The sequence below is a fragment of the Chrysemys picta genome, chromosome 2, assembly GCF_011386835.1.
Source record: "Chrysemys picta bellii isolate R12L10 chromosome 2, ASM1138683v2, whole genome shotgun sequence".
Lineage (NCBI taxonomy): Eukaryota > Metazoa > Chordata > Testudines > Emydidae > Chrysemys > Chrysemys picta.
In genome coordinates this window covers 14,694,887-14,710,149 of record NC_088792.1, presented here as the reverse complement: position 1 = coordinate 14,710,149, position 15,263 = coordinate 14,694,887, and the positions used below count along the sequence as shown (strand labels likewise).

Below are 15,263 nucleotides of genomic sequence, written 5' to 3'. Positions count from 1 at the left end.
TAGTTGAATAAGTGCAAATTTAATAGCAGTATTGCACTAGATAAGTTAACAATTAGTTTAGGAGAAGATACTAATTCTGATGAAGCCAAAAGTTTTGCACAAACTACTTCTAAGGTGTGTGAGTGTGAGTGAGAGAGAGAGAGATTGATCGATCCATCGATCTCTGGACACTCCATATCTAGCCTGCCTGGCATACTCCAGTTTGATGGGATTTAGGTGATAGTAAAAGGAGATTACATAGAAACTGCTGGTAGTAAACTTGGCTTTCTATGATTACATTAGTAGAGAAAAAAATCTCTGTAAAGTTTAATAAAATTAAGTTGCATCACACTGTATGTGGCTCAATAATGCTGGAGAATAAATTGAAACTATAATCAAAGAGACAAAAAACAACAGTGAAGCACAGTGTTAGTCTTATAGTAGGTGCACAAATACATCAATTTTTTTCAATAAATGTTAACCACCTAATTTATAGCTTCCGATTACAGTACAAAATCCTGCTTGTAAACTGAAGTCAGTGGGGAAGTTTTCAAATTCCCATAAATTAGTTTAATATAGCTAATGGCTACCCAAAGGGAAAACAGCTCTTCACCTGAATTTTGATCCAGAATATACCAATAGCCTTCATTTGTTTATACTTTATGGATTTAGATCAATGAAATTTACCTCTTCAATTTGTGCCATAAGTTGTTTTCCAGTCAAAATGTGCATAGCATTTAGAGGGATAATGGTGGGATAGGGAAGTTTATCCCAAAATTAAGAAATGGAGTTGGGTCAAAAATTCTTTGATTTCTACCTTTTCTATTTATCTATAACTCAAGATATAATTGACTCACAGCGACACCTGCTGGAAGGGAATGGGATGGTATAAACAGCCTTTCAAAATAATTTTTTGTAATAATTCCACACTCACAGTCCTTATGAACTCCTATAGTCCCCAGAATATCTGTGTCAACAGAAAATACTAGATATATTTATAATTAAGTCTTTTCATTTTAGTTACATTTTCTTCCTGGTTAAAGATCTTTATAACCACTTTATCAACCCCTTTCTTCTTTGATCAGTTGGTTTTTCACTGATCTAATCCCCTCTCCTCCTTAATCACAGACATTCTGGACACAATTAGCCTGGAGAAGTCCAATAAGGCCCAGGCGACATCATAGAATCATAGGACAGGAAGGGACTTTGAGAGATCATCTAGTCCAGTCCTCTGCACTCATGGAAGGACTAAGTATTATCTAGACCATCACTGACAGGTGTTTATCTGCCCTGCTGCTCTGTCCCTTGTGCTTTCAGCTACATGAGACAACAGCAGACATCACTTCCATTCCCAGCTGATCAGCAGCTCAAGGAAGGAGAGAGAAGCCAACATCTCCCAGAGCAGGGGTCGGCAACGTTCGGCACGCGGCTCGCCAGGGTAAGCACTCTGGCGGGCCGGGCCAGTTTTATTTACCTGCGGGCGCAGCAGGTTCGGCCGATCGCGGCCCCCACTGGCCACGGTTCGCCGTCCCCACTGGCCACGGTTTGCCGTCCTGGGCCAATGGGGGCGGCGAGAAGCCGCGGCCAGCACATCGCTCGCCCGCACTGCTTCTCACCGGCCCCATTGGCCCGGAACGGCGAACCGCAGCCAGTGGGGGCCGCGATCGGCCGAACCTGCCGCGCCCGCAGGTAAATAAAACTGGCCCGGCCCGCCAGGGTGCTTACCCTGGCGAGCCGCATGCCAAAGGTTGCCGACCCCTATCCTAGAGGCAGCCATTCCTTTTCAAGGGATACAAATGCTAACTAGGACTTCAGTAGGGGTGGAAAATTCGGCAGGGTAATGAGTCGTCCCCTGGGTCCCATCTCCCACCCCCCAGTTTTCCTCCACACCAGTTATTGACATTTACATTTGTTTTGCCTTGCTGGGAGTAGTCTGCACTGCATGTTTAAAAAGCAAATATTCTTTTATCCCTCCCATCATCCCCAATATCCTCCACTTTAATGGAGCAAGTAGCTCCACTGAAACAAGCAGCAACCATTGTCCGAGTTTAAGAAACAATCCTGGATCTTGCATAGCGTTTTATCAGAGGCTAGCTGGGACGACAAAGGGTGCTAGAGAAAAATCTAACAGATAGAACAAGGGCCTGAAATTGTGAGTGCTCAAATCGGTCTGAAATTTTAGGGAAAGCAGCCTGTACTATACTGAGCAGTATGAGTACTAAGCTGTCCTCTGGGACCCTGAGAAAGCCACAGTGGGTGGCATGAGGACCGAGCCACCACAGTGACCAAAGCTTTCATAAACAAACATCAATGGCTTAGAAAATTGTACATGGCAAGTGAGCTAACAAGACACTACCAATTAAACAGTTACCTGTTCCATGACTTCTGGTGCCATCCAGCAAGGGGTGCCCACAAAGGTTTTTCTCACTTTATTTCTGGTAATATCACCACCAGTCGCTAAAAATGCACTAACACCGAAGTCTGAAATAGCAAAAAAATGCCTACAGTGAAGAAAATATCCTGAACACGGAAAAAAAAAACCCACAAGAAATCTCAGCTATGCAGATGATGGTCATTTTTCACATGGGGAAGTTTCTGAAGGACTAAGAATGATCGACTAAGGCAAATTAGTCCTTTGACAGTGTTCATAACCATGGATACTATTCAATTACATTCAAGAGGTGTGAAGTGCCGTTCACACAGAGAGGACAGTATTCTAATTTTTAACAATGGTCTTTGGGCCAGGGAATGAATGAAGGACTACATACACCCTCAATGCACAGATGATCTCCCACTGGTGTCAATGGGAAGTTCGCACAGAGACCAAGGAGAAAATGGTTATGTAGTAACAAACAATAAGAGTTCAGTTAAATGAGTTATTGTCTCCTTTAGCAACATCCTGAACTTTTATGATCAAAGGCTACTGCCTTTCCTCTTCCTCCCCCCCCCCCCCCGCCCCCCAAAAAAACCTCTTTTTTTAGTTTCTCTTTTCTTCCAGTGTCTGCATCAGTCTTCTCTTCTCTCTGCAGTAACTCCCCCACCCATCCGATGATAGCCCACGAAAGCTTATGCTCAAATAAATTTGTTAGTCTCTAAGATGCCACAAGTACTCCTGTTCTTTTTCCCCACCCACAGAGGTTTTACTCACCTCCTTCCCTATCCCATCAGCTAAAATGATTAGCAATAAATATTGATGTTAATCCGAAAGCCTAACAACAATGTAAATATCCCAATGAGAAGAGCAGAGGGCAGGCAGGGAGCTCACATCTATCTACCGTCTGTCTCACTGATGGATGTCACTCACTTTAGTCCCAAAGACACCGGCATTCTAACATGAAGAGTATGTCCCATCACTTTTATTTCTGATATAAATAGTTTTCCAATAATAAACAGTTGAAGCTGAGATTATGGAAAGTTGTTTATACTCAAGGGATGAATCCCACAGCATTTTAGGCTTCCGGAAATAATTTGCATCCCTCATTTAGGTCTGTCCCACATTTGAGCCTTGGACAAGTTAAGAGATACCACTCAGAGCCTTTATTTCATTCTGTTTGCAGCCTCGGGAAGCCAACACTGCACTGATTCGTGCTCTGCTCATTAGGAAGACTCGGCATCAGAATGAAGGCAGGAGAGTTAGGTGTTTAAATAAAGGATTAGAACTGGTAAAATGTGAAAAGTGTCATGTGGACCACAACTGTTTCATGCAGGTGGGATGCGTAACACCTTTGTTTTCGATACTATGCTACCAAGCGAAGTATATTCTGTCAATGACCCATGACTAGATCACACAACACTTTAATTGGGTAACTGAAGTTAACAAGCTAATGACAAAGTGGTAATGTTACTGGAATCAAGAAGTGTAACTGTCTCCCACTGAAATAGGAGGCTATGCAGAGGCAATTTGGGACTGGATGTTGATATCTCTATTGTATCAGTATTTTAAATAAGTCCTCCCCCGCCACCACAGTCCAACCTGAACTAGAATTCCTTTGTCACGCTGAAACACGAATGTTTATTCAAGAGGCACCTCACCGTACTAATTTTAGTTCTAGTTATTAATTAAATCATGCTTTTAAAGGACGTTTAAGCTGAGCTTGCAGTCACAATGCTGACATTTTGTGCAACAGATACAGGTGCGGTACAGTAAGTTTGTGAACAGTGACGGTGCCAGTGCCATGCAGGAACGAAGTGTGATACAAGCTCTCTGCTCAGAATGAGAGGAGCACTATATAAACAAATATGGCAACATGACAGTAACAAGTCCAAGAGGGAGCCAGGGAGAATTTTTTCACGGGAGGCTCTAGATGTATGGGCAGAGTAGAGGAAGAGAAAATAACCACACGAGATGGGAAAGAAATCCTGGCAAGACTGTCCTGATTTGTGCCTCATGTCTATGGAAAAACCAAATCAAAGTTAACAAAAAATTCAACTGATGGTCCTTTCAAGTTGCTTTTAAAAAAAAAAATCTTCTCCAAGTCCTCACCCCTGCTCTCTTCCATTTATTCCGTAGTGCCCCAAAATGCCAATTTGCTACACAGACTGCAATGCTGGATTGCTGAAGGGGACGGGTCTTGCTGAAGAATTTTGGCTGATAGCTCCGGATGTAACCTCTCTAGCTGGGAGTTGGTAGTCCCAGATACAATCTATTCTATTTTTATAATCTTTTTTTATATAGGCAAATTTATATATACAGAGACAGACTTCCTCCAAGCCCTATATACACTTTGGATATCTGGTACCACACCTGCATAAAGCTCCCTTTAGCCCAAAGGATCCCAAATTATTTGACAAACTGGTATACAAATGATGGGCCTGATTCTTGAAGCTCTGACTATGCAAGATTCCAAGTAACTTCAGTGCGAGTGTGTGTAGGGCTTGGAGGATCAGAACCTAAACACAGGAATTATTTCACCCACCAGTGTAGGGCAATCAATCATTTCGGACCTGAACAAACAGCACACGGTACCAACAAATGACAGTTTAATAGAGGAAATGAAAGAGACCATACCCAATTGTAACTACAGGAAGATTTTTTTTCCCAGGAAAAACACTGGCCATTTATATGATCTCACGCTTCAGGCCCTAAAACCACCACTGCCTGTTGAGGATTCTGCTTCTATTTATGGCTATTTTATAATTATCAATCATTTCTTGCACCGTCCTCTGAAGGATCTGGTACTGAATAAAGGTCTAGATGGACCATTACCGTGAACCTGTACAGCAGTCCCTGTGTTTCTACAGAATCACCAAAGGTGCAGTGTCAAAGTTTTCCTTTGAGGCCTCCTATCCAAGTATTAACTCGTTTCATTCCTGCTTAACTTGTAAGCTCTAATGAGGTTCCAAAACAAGATTTGCTAAAATTAGGTGTATTTAGCTGAAGCCTCAGAATTTGTTTGGATAGAAATCATCCTAGTCTCAATTTGTGGTATTACCAAAAGTCAGTGACATTTGTCCCTCATGACATGTACTTTTATGAAACCTCTATTGTTTCTAAAAATAAGAGTAATTTAAACTCTAGCAAGAGATTGCAATTGAGGTAAATTTTTGAAGAACCACAGGCATGTATTTTAAATAATGCACTATTATCTTACTTCAATGCAGGGTAAAGGAAATGTCATTTCAGGTAAAAATGTTCCAGCATCAAAAATAAAAGTCCTTTAAACAACACACACCACATTTCAGAAAAATGTAAGAATTTTATAAATTCTATCTTGGAATTCTGGCAATAAATCCCTTGAGCTCTGCATTTGTCTTGAAGTCACCAGAAAGCCTTGGTGGAATTAAATTGTATTCCATTACATGGTTGATTTAGTCAATGGTTGTCCAATCAATTTACTGATTTCCAATTTGCTCAAACAGCCCACTCTAATAGTGTGCACTATTGCTTTAAAAAAATAGAGTGGCTGTTACCTCAAGAAATATTTGTAAAAAGCTAAATAAAAAGCTGCCCACAAGTTTAAACTTTATTCTTACTGCTGAGGTGGAAATAGAGTAGCAGTAGTATCTTTACGTCTGTGTTGGTTCGGATGAAGTGGGTTTTAGCCCACGAAAGTTTATGCCCAAATAAATTTGTTAGTCTCTAAGGCGCCACAAGTACTCCTTGTTCTTTTTGCTGATACAGACTAACACGCTACCACTCTGAAGCTTACATGGAGCTCTTTTCAGGTCTGGAAAACAGATTCAGTGTGTCACTGCTAAATACAAGGTGGAAGAGATTGTTTGGCATAAGTAGTTAACACGTATTTCTAGGAACCATTCAAGGTGAAGTGACTAGTCAGAGAGAGGAAGGGGGAGAGCAGGGGAGAGTAGTTGGAAGAGGTTATTAGTGGGTTACAGATTGTTGCAATAAGCTATAAATCCATTCAGTCCATGATTGTGTGTCTAGCAAAGTTATGAATTTAAGCTCCCAGACTTATCTATTGGAAATGTTGTGGAGGTTTCCTTTGAAGATGAGGACTGAGCGAACAGATACAGAGTGACCACTTTGTGAAAAGTGTTCACCCACAGGTGATATTGTGTTCTTGTCTTATCTTTTTTCTGTGTGAGTTCATTCAAGAGCATAGTGATTGTCTGGTTATTGGGGCATTTAGTGCACTGGATGTGATACACCACATACTGTGATGGAGGCGTGGAGGGAGCGTCACTGAGCTCCATTCCCACGCCTGGGGCCCTGGCTGCTGGCCCCGCTCCCAGCTGTGGCCTCAGCCCCCTTATCCCTGTCTGCATTCCCCCCCGTCCCCCGAGCCACGGCCCCGTTCCCAGCCCCAGGGGGAGGGGCAGGGGCAAGGCGGAGGACACGAGGTAAAAAGTTTGCAGACCACTGCCTTATAGCAATTTCACCTAGACCACATCTCCCTAGCTTGCTTATGAGAATATCATTCAAGATGGTGTCAAAAGCCTTACTAAAATCTAGATACATCACGACTACTGCTCCCCATCCTCTATCCACTAGGCAAGAACCCCTGGAAAGAAAAAAAAAAAAAAAAAAAAAAAGGGAAAATATGTGGATTTGGCATAATATGTTCTTGGCAAATCCATGCTATTTCTTATAATGCTATTATCCTATAGCTGCTTACAGACTGATTGTTTAATAATTTGTTCCAATATCTTTCTAGCTATTGAAGTTAGGCTGACTAGTCTATAAGGCCTTGTCTTCACTTACCGGAGGGTCCGGTGGCAGGCAATCGATGTTCTGGGATTGATTTATCACGTCTGGTTAAGACGCGATAAATCGATCCCGGAAGTGCTCGCAGTGGGCGCCGGTACTCCAGCTCGCCGAGAGGAGTACGCGGCATCGACGGGGGAGCCTTCCTGCCGCGTCTGGACCGCGGTAAGTTCAGACTAAGGTACTTCGAATTCGTTAATAACGTAGCTGAATTTGCGTACCTTAGTCTGAAGTGGGGACTTAGTGGGGACCAGGCCTAAGTCACCAACTCCTCTTCCCCCTATTTTTAAAGATAAGTACTACTTTTCCCTTTCTTCCATCCTCTGGGACCTCACCCATCCTCCATAAATTCTCAAATATAATCACTAATGCTTCCATGATTACTTCAGCTCATTCCTTAAGTTCCCTAGGGTGAACTTCATCAGGGTCTGCCAACTTGAAAACTAATTTATCAAAACATTCTTTAACCTGTTCTTTCCCCATTTGGGCTTGCGTTCCATCCTCCTTGCTGTTAATATTAATTGTGTTAAGCAATAGCAATACAATAGGAGCAAGAGAAATACAAAGGAAAGTGTAGGTCCACTACTTAGTAGGACAGGAGATCTTGCTCCTATTGTATTTATAAGCCACCCCTCCATGCTTTTTATGTTCCTTGCGAGGTGCAACTTACTTTGTGCCTTAGCTTTTCTCATTTTGTCCCCATATGCTTGCCCTACTTTGTATTCATCCTTAGCAATTTTTCCTCTTTTGGGGTGATTCCTCTTTTTATTTTCAGGTCATTAAACAGCTCCTAATGGAACCATATTGGCCTCTTACTATTCTTCCTATCTTTCCTTTGCATCAGGATTCTTTGCTGTTGAGCCTTTAATATTGTCTCTGAAAAACTACCAGCACTCTTCCACTCCTTTTTCCTTTAGATTTCCTTGGGACCTCACCTAGAAGTTCTTGGAGACTGTTAAGACTGCTTTGTGGAAGTCCATTATCCTTATTCCGATGCTCTCAATCCTTCCCTTCCTTAGAAAAATTAAATCCATCATTTCATGATCACTTTCATTCAAATTGTCTTCACCATCAGATTTGCAACCAACTCCTCCCTGTTAGTCAGAATCAAGTGTAAAAAGTCTGTCCCTCTGGTTAATTCCTCCACCTTCTGAAACAAAGTGTTGTCCTGAACACATTTCAGTAACTTACCAGAGATTCTGCGTTTTGCCATGCTACTTTTCCAACATGTAGCTGAAGTCTTCCATTAGTACCAGCTTGTGTGTTTTGGGTATTTGTTTTTTGTTCTAGAAATGCCTCCTCCACCTCCTCCTCCTGAATTGGTGGTCTATAGTGATTTCGCCCATTATGTCTTCCCTGCTTTTCCTCCTTTTATCTTCACCCCGAAACTTCCATGTGGTCTGCCTCTCACTTCCTTCTGGACCTCAGAACAAGTGTATATATTCTTGATGCATTATGCAACACCACTTCCCTTTTCTCACTGCCTGTCCTTGCTGAACAAGCTAAACTCTATACCAATATTCTAGTAATAGCTTTTAAAAAATTAGTGCATCTATTAATTTTGAAAAGACTCACAATTGCATTTAATTAGAAATATAAGTAAATGCTATACTAGCTAACTACCTGGGAGAAAAAAAACAACAGTCTTAATTATGGACCAGAACCAAACCCAACTAAATTCAACAGGAGTTTTTTTATATGAGCTTTAGATCAAGCCGCATAACAATTCCTACTTCCGTGGGGTGGAATAATGAACTAACATATGCTATCTGCAAACAAGCCTGAGCTACTTTTAACTCTGAGAAACCAAGGTGTTAGGATTTCCCCAAGCAAAAAATAATGCAGGAGTGCAAATCTAGAAGTGCTAGGGTGCAGCCGAAGTGTTTTGAAAGAGGCAATCTAAATGTTTCGTTCGGTGTTGCCTTGCTCTCCCTTCAGTTCTATCACAACTAGTCCTGTCCTAAATGTTTTCCTGTTGCAAAGCACAGAGGTTAATTCACTTGAGATTATTAAACCTGCCAAGCAGAAGAGAAAAGCACCACTAAAAGGAAACTGTCTGAGGGAGAATCAAGTGGAAGATGGCAAAATGCTAAGGAAAATGCAAATAATTTTATATAAGATCCTTTTTACTGATTCTTGTTAAGTAATGTTGTTTCCTTTACAAGAAAAGAACAAGAGTGTATAGTAGGATTTGATTTGTAAATATGAATTGGGTTCCCCAATCTCACAGCTGGGGAAGTTGGGAGTTTGCAAGCAGCTATTTCTATCAATTCTCAAAAGCTTGACTCAGTGCCATGGGAATACCGGCATTTTCTGGGTTAGGTGGACGCTAAGTTTCCATCGGTCAACAGGAACAAAACCCACTAAGTCTCAACACCGCAAAGCTGCTTGATGCCCTAGCTCATGCTAAGCCGTGGCAGGATTCTCAAATTAGACACTCCTCGTCTATCTAGCCTATGATGCCAGACAGTAACTGAGCTCACAACACAAGACTAATCTGCACAAAAGTGACAACAGTGAACAGATCGGGAATTTCTAGCCTGGGGTGGGAGTGTGCAGCAGAATACCCTATAGCCCAGTGGTCAGGGTACTCAGCTGGGATGTTAGAGATCTGTTTTAAAATCTTCACACTGCTTACTTTGACACACAGACTTGAACGCAGGTCTCCCGCATCCCAGCTGAGTGCCCTGACCACCCAGTTATTGACTACAATTCCAAGCAGAGCTAGGCACTTAATGATCTTTGAAGGGCGTGGCCTAATCCCCACCCTTCTCCTTGGCAATTTCTGCTGAGTAGTTTAGGCACTTACTGACTTCTGAGAATCCCATTCTTAGGATAGGTCTGAACACTGTTCAGGTGTATGTACACACGCTAGCATGGCTCAAAAAGCAGTATAGATGTGACAAGGTGGGCTTCAGCAACACAAAGCACGTACCTAGGGTCCTGGTGTGCCTGTACAGCCCATGCCGCCGCATCTACACTGCTACTTTTAGCTATGCTAGTGCAGGTTGGGAAGGAATTTTCCACCAGGTCAGATTGGCAGAGAACTTGGGGGGTTTTCGCCTCCCTCTGCAGCATGGGGCACGGGTCACTTGCAGGTTTAAAGTAGTATAAATGATGGATTCCCTGTAACTTGCAGTCTTTAAATCATGATTTGATGACTTCAATAACTCAGCCAGAGATTAGGGGTCTATTACAGGAGTGGGTAGGTCAGGTTCTGTGGCCTGTCATGCGTAGGAAGTCAGACAGGATGATCATGAGGGTCCCTTTTGACCTTGAAGTTTATGATGGATGCCTACTTGAGCTGCCATCTTATCTCCGACTGAAATGTAGAACTACCCTTTGGCACCTAACTCTCCCCATGCATTGTACAGGGAGCCTGGACGCCTAACTCTGGGCTGAGGCTTCTACTGGGCAGCAGGACTCCTATGTCCCTCAGTCCATTTAGCCCTAGATGTTAATTGCATCCATTTTGCCACAATGAATTACGAGAAATCAGGAACAGAATGAACTGGAGAGAAGCTGGCATGAATTAGTGGAAAGTTACATACATTTTGTCGGGCATAGTTAGGGCCAATTTTATGAATAGATAAAGTAAGAGGCGTTAGGCAATTTGCTCAGGATTAGTCAGCAAGTCACTGACTCTCCCCGGGTCTTCTGACTTCTAAACCTATTTTAACCACTACACAATGCTGCCTCCCTAGTAAACAGCATGAACGCTAAGCACAAAAGAAAGCAGCATTTGAAAGACAGTTCAAAATAAATATTGACCAAAAGTCTTTGTTTACAAACCCTCAACAAGGACAGCACAAGATTTCTGTCACCTCAGTATCATACACAAGGATCCTCCAGATGGCAAGTATGGTAATTTCAATAAATATTTAGCCGTTCAACAGCCTCCTGCTTCTCCACTACAATTCAATATGAAAAAATGTAAAACCGCTTTAAATATGGTAGTATCACAATGAATAAGAGCAGGATAAATTATTAGCTTTGCACAAAATAGGCCAGGCCAATGTCCCTTTAAAGAAATCAACTTCAGTTTGGATCTAACTGAGCACCTTTGCGTCTGTCAGTGGCAATTTTATTACTTAGCCAGGTGGGTAAACATTTAGAGTGGCAAAAAAGAGCTCTGAAGTTGCTAAAATACACTCTCCCTGAGTAAAAACACTGAGTTCTAGCACTTAAACAGGTCTGTTAAGTTCCACCTTTGTGATGGTTGCCATGGAAATTTTTAGAATTTGTACTTCTATCAAATGCTTCTTTAATTCACAGACTATCTCCACTCTGCCGCATGGCCTCATTCCATGACCTTGATTCATGTCACTCTTGAAGTGGTTTTCAGACAACACAATTTGGCAATTTAAAATTACACATAGAATAATAAATAAAATAATATATGGAGATATACCCATCTCATAGAACTGGATGGGACCCTGAAAGGTCATTGAGTCCAGCCCCCTGCCTTCACTAGCAGGACCAAGTACTGACTTTGCCCCAGATCCCTAAGTGGCCCCCTCAAGAACTGAACTCACAATCCTGGGTTTAGCAGACCAGTGAGCTATCCCTCCCTCTAATAGCTAAGAAACATCTGATTTATCTTAAGGGTTTTGATCAGTTATATAAACCAACTGCTTCTATTTTTGGCTGCTGATGGGAATTGCTAGAATGTGCTCCTGTGGACTGTTTACAAGATTAAGATTATTGGTAATTGCATCATGGTAGAGACAAGTCAGCAGGGCCTGATAAAATTCACCCTGGGGTACTTAAGGAACTAGTTGAAGCAATCTCAGAACTGTCAGTGATGAGCTTTGAGAATTCATGGAGGATGGGCGAGGTCCCAGAGAACTGGGGAAGGGCAGATGTACCTATCTTAAAAAGGAGGGCAGGGAAGAGGACTTGGGGAATTAGAGACCAGTCAATGTAACTTAGATACCTGGAAAGATGCTGGAACAAATTATTCATCAATCAGTTTGTAAGCATCTAGAGCAGTGGTTCCCAAACTTGTTCCGCCGCTTGTGAAGGGAAAGCCCCTGGCGGGCCGGGCCGTTTACCTGCCGCGTCCGCAGGTTCGGCCGATCGCTGCTCCCGGTGGCCGCGGCAGGTAAACAGCCCAGCCCGCCAGAGGCTTTCCCTGCACAAGCAGCGGAACAAGCTTGGGAACCACTGATCTAGAGGATAATAGGGTTATATGGAATCGCTAATATGGATTTGTCAAGAACAAGTTATGCCAAATCAACCTAATTTCCACTTTTTGGCAGGGTTACAGGCATAGTGGATAGAGATGGGGAGCAGTGGCGTGATGCATCTTGATTTTTAAGGGTTTTGACACAATCCCATGTTGATATTCTCATAAGTAAACTAGGGAGACGTGTTCTAGATGAAATTACTATAAGGTGAGTGCACAACGGGTTGAAAGACTACACAGTAGTTATCAATGGTTCACTTTCTGGCATTTGCCCCCCTCCTTGTGTCAGATGCCTGAACAATCTTTAAAAAGGAATACATATTTGGTTCTTAGCCTATATATTTTTTTTAATCTGGAAAGAGGTTATCCCTGTTTTTTGTGTGTTAAAACTTCATTTAAGTATAACACCCCTCTGACAAACTTCCTGCTGTTTGCATCCTCCCATGAAATGCATGAGTTCTCACCAGAAGAGTGTTGTTAAAAATCTTCTCCATTGCAGTGTGACATGATGCTGTGTACAGCATACTCTGCTTACTCTGTGCAGGAGAGAACAAGTCTTGGTACAGAAAGATACAACACTTATCAGGCTTCTGTATAAAACCCAAAATAGATTTACTTTCCCTTAAATGCTCCCAGAGCTCTTAAGGCCTGCTATTGTGCTACTTAATGAAGTGTAAGGATTTCATCGCATGTGTCAGCTGATAGTAGATAATGTGTGACTTCCCAAATTTCTCAATTGGACAAGCCATTTATTGATAAAAGCCTACAATATCCTTCAGTAGTAGTCTAGGATGTAGTATTTTGGCTCATCGTTGTAGAACACTTAGATCTTTTTAAGGGAGAGACTATTAGTAAAGCTGTTACAGTAGGGGAATGAGCTGCTATTCCTGTTTTTTTTAATTCCTGCATCCAGGTTAGTTTGCTGTTACACAAAAGCAAGTCACTTAACGTCTATGTTTTTATCTCATAAGAACACTGAGGCTCAAAGTGTGTAAACTACTGAGATGATAGGAGCTTTATGTGCATATTTATTCTCTCTGTTGGAGGGTTCTCAACTGAGTAATAGGAAGCTTGTAATTTGATCAAATGTCCTAGTTGTGCATTAAAATCTCTTGCTTATGTTGACACCAGGATATTAAAGGTCTTGCACCTCAAGGGACATATGGGTGTAACCACACTGGTAGGATATCTGTGGGATACTCTATATAGTAATGAGACAGGCCCAAATCCCCAGCATTAAAACATGGAATCTAGCTAGTCATATACACCATGAACTCAACTCTTTATAACATGTGGTTTTGCTCTAAAGTTCTATGTAAGGCCCAGTTTCAGAATCTTTCATAGGATAAGCTGGTGGCAATGTCTAAACTATGAAGGTCAAAGTTCATAAGAGTTGAAGGAAGAGTTTTCCCTTTTGTGAAAGCAACTGCTAGTTTGAACATCTTATTTTTAAAAATCTCGAACTGCAAGGGGGGGGCGGGGGGACACTTAGAATGAAGCCAAGCTGATCAAAACTTAGAATCTCCATTCTACAGGAAGTTCCAACACCTCAAAATTTCCTTTCCTTACAAATTAGAATAAAATGTCAATTTCCTCAGAAACAGTCTGAAAAATTTCTTTTTGGAAATATGGAAACAGCTCATTGAAGCACTTCATTGACTTTATATTATATATTTGTTGAAACGAAGCACTTAGACCTTGTTGAAATTTTCCGTTAAATACCCGGGAAACACTCCCATGAAACATTTCAGTTTTGCTGAACCAGCCTTTTCCAACAGAAAACTGTTCCATTAGAAAATTATTTTTGATCAGCTCTAGAATGAAACATGCAGAGACAGTCTCTCAGCTGGGGAGTATTGTTATAGCTCCATTGAAGTAGCTGGCACTCAGAGTACCTAAAATAATACAATCTCTCTCAGGAATACTGACCTTAATTATTTTTAAGTTAATCCCCATTCCCACTTACGCATCCAAAAAACACCTCCGAACCATCAGGAACATCTACTTTGTTACCTTCATCCTCATGCTTCCCTCCTTTTGCATCTTGTCTCAATTTGATCTGTCAACTCTTTGGGTCAGGAATTATCACTAAGACTGCTTAGGTGGAAAGCACACCGGAGCTCTGATCCTGATTGAATAACTTGAATAAATCTAATTTATCTAAATATTTTTTTAACCATTCTTTCCCTATTTGGGCTTGCATTCCTTCCCCCTTGTTGTTAACATTAACTTTGTTAAGTATCTGGTCCCAATTTACCTTTTTAGTGAAGAATGAAGCAAAACAAGCATTAAATACCTCAGCCTTTTTGATGTTATCTGTTATTAGTTCTCTTGCCCTGCTAAGCGGAGGACCTACATTTTCCCCATAAAGAATATGGGCATCAGCAATTTACTTTAAACAATTCTACCCACTTTCCAGCAGGATGTTACACATCAGTACCGTATGTACTTTATACAATGAACTCTTCAATCCTGTGAAGCTTCCGTTTTATGGCTTTGACTAGCTCTGCTTAGTTTAAAAAAAAATCATATTGTCCAAGCAATTGATTTAAAGGAGTGGCTTTTGGTTTATGCTGAAATGATTTATTCACATTGACAGAGACCATTTCCAGCACAATAATCTTAAAATATCAAAATAGTGAGAAAAATACGCCAAAAGAAAAACTGCTCCTAGAAATCTTGTTTGAAATACAGGACTATCTGACAGTGTGGCATTTTTTAAGTGGGTTTCTATGTGCCATTGCAAGCCACTTTGGCCAAACATGAAGCAATGCAGTATTGTCCATATTCTCTTTACTCCAAGTTGATAAGGAAGTTACCTGCAATCTGTACTGAGCCATCTTCTCCAAGAAGAATATTCCCTGCTTTCACATCCCTGCAGAAAATAAAGCAACAATATGTATTACTTATTAAGCAGAGATACTACAAACT

At 41.5% G+C, this 15,263-nt stretch overlaps 1 protein-coding gene and 1 long non-coding RNA gene across 5 annotated transcripts in view; one reads left to right on the top strand and one right to left on the bottom strand.

Annotated features, from left to right (window-relative positions):
- OXSR1 (oxidative stress responsive kinase 1) overlaps positions 1-15,263 on the bottom strand; it is a 124,638-nt gene that overhangs the window by 30,695 nt on the left and 78,680 nt on the right. For all 3 annotated transcript variants that reach the window (XM_008163009.4, XM_024101023.3, XM_042859605.2), the window contains 2 exons: positions 15,152-15,207; positions 2,351-2,460 (listed from right to left, as the gene is read on the bottom strand). In XM_008163009.4, the coding sequence (XP_008161231.1) occupies positions 2,351-2,460; positions 15,152-15,207 (166 nt within the window). The remainder of the gene's footprint in view (positions 1-2,350; positions 2,461-15,151; positions 15,208-15,263) is intronic.
- LOC135981909 (uncharacterized) overlaps positions 1-15,263 on the top strand; it is a 95,586-nt gene that overhangs the window by 25,071 nt on the left and 55,252 nt on the right. The gene's annotated exons all lie outside the window — the stretch shown is intronic.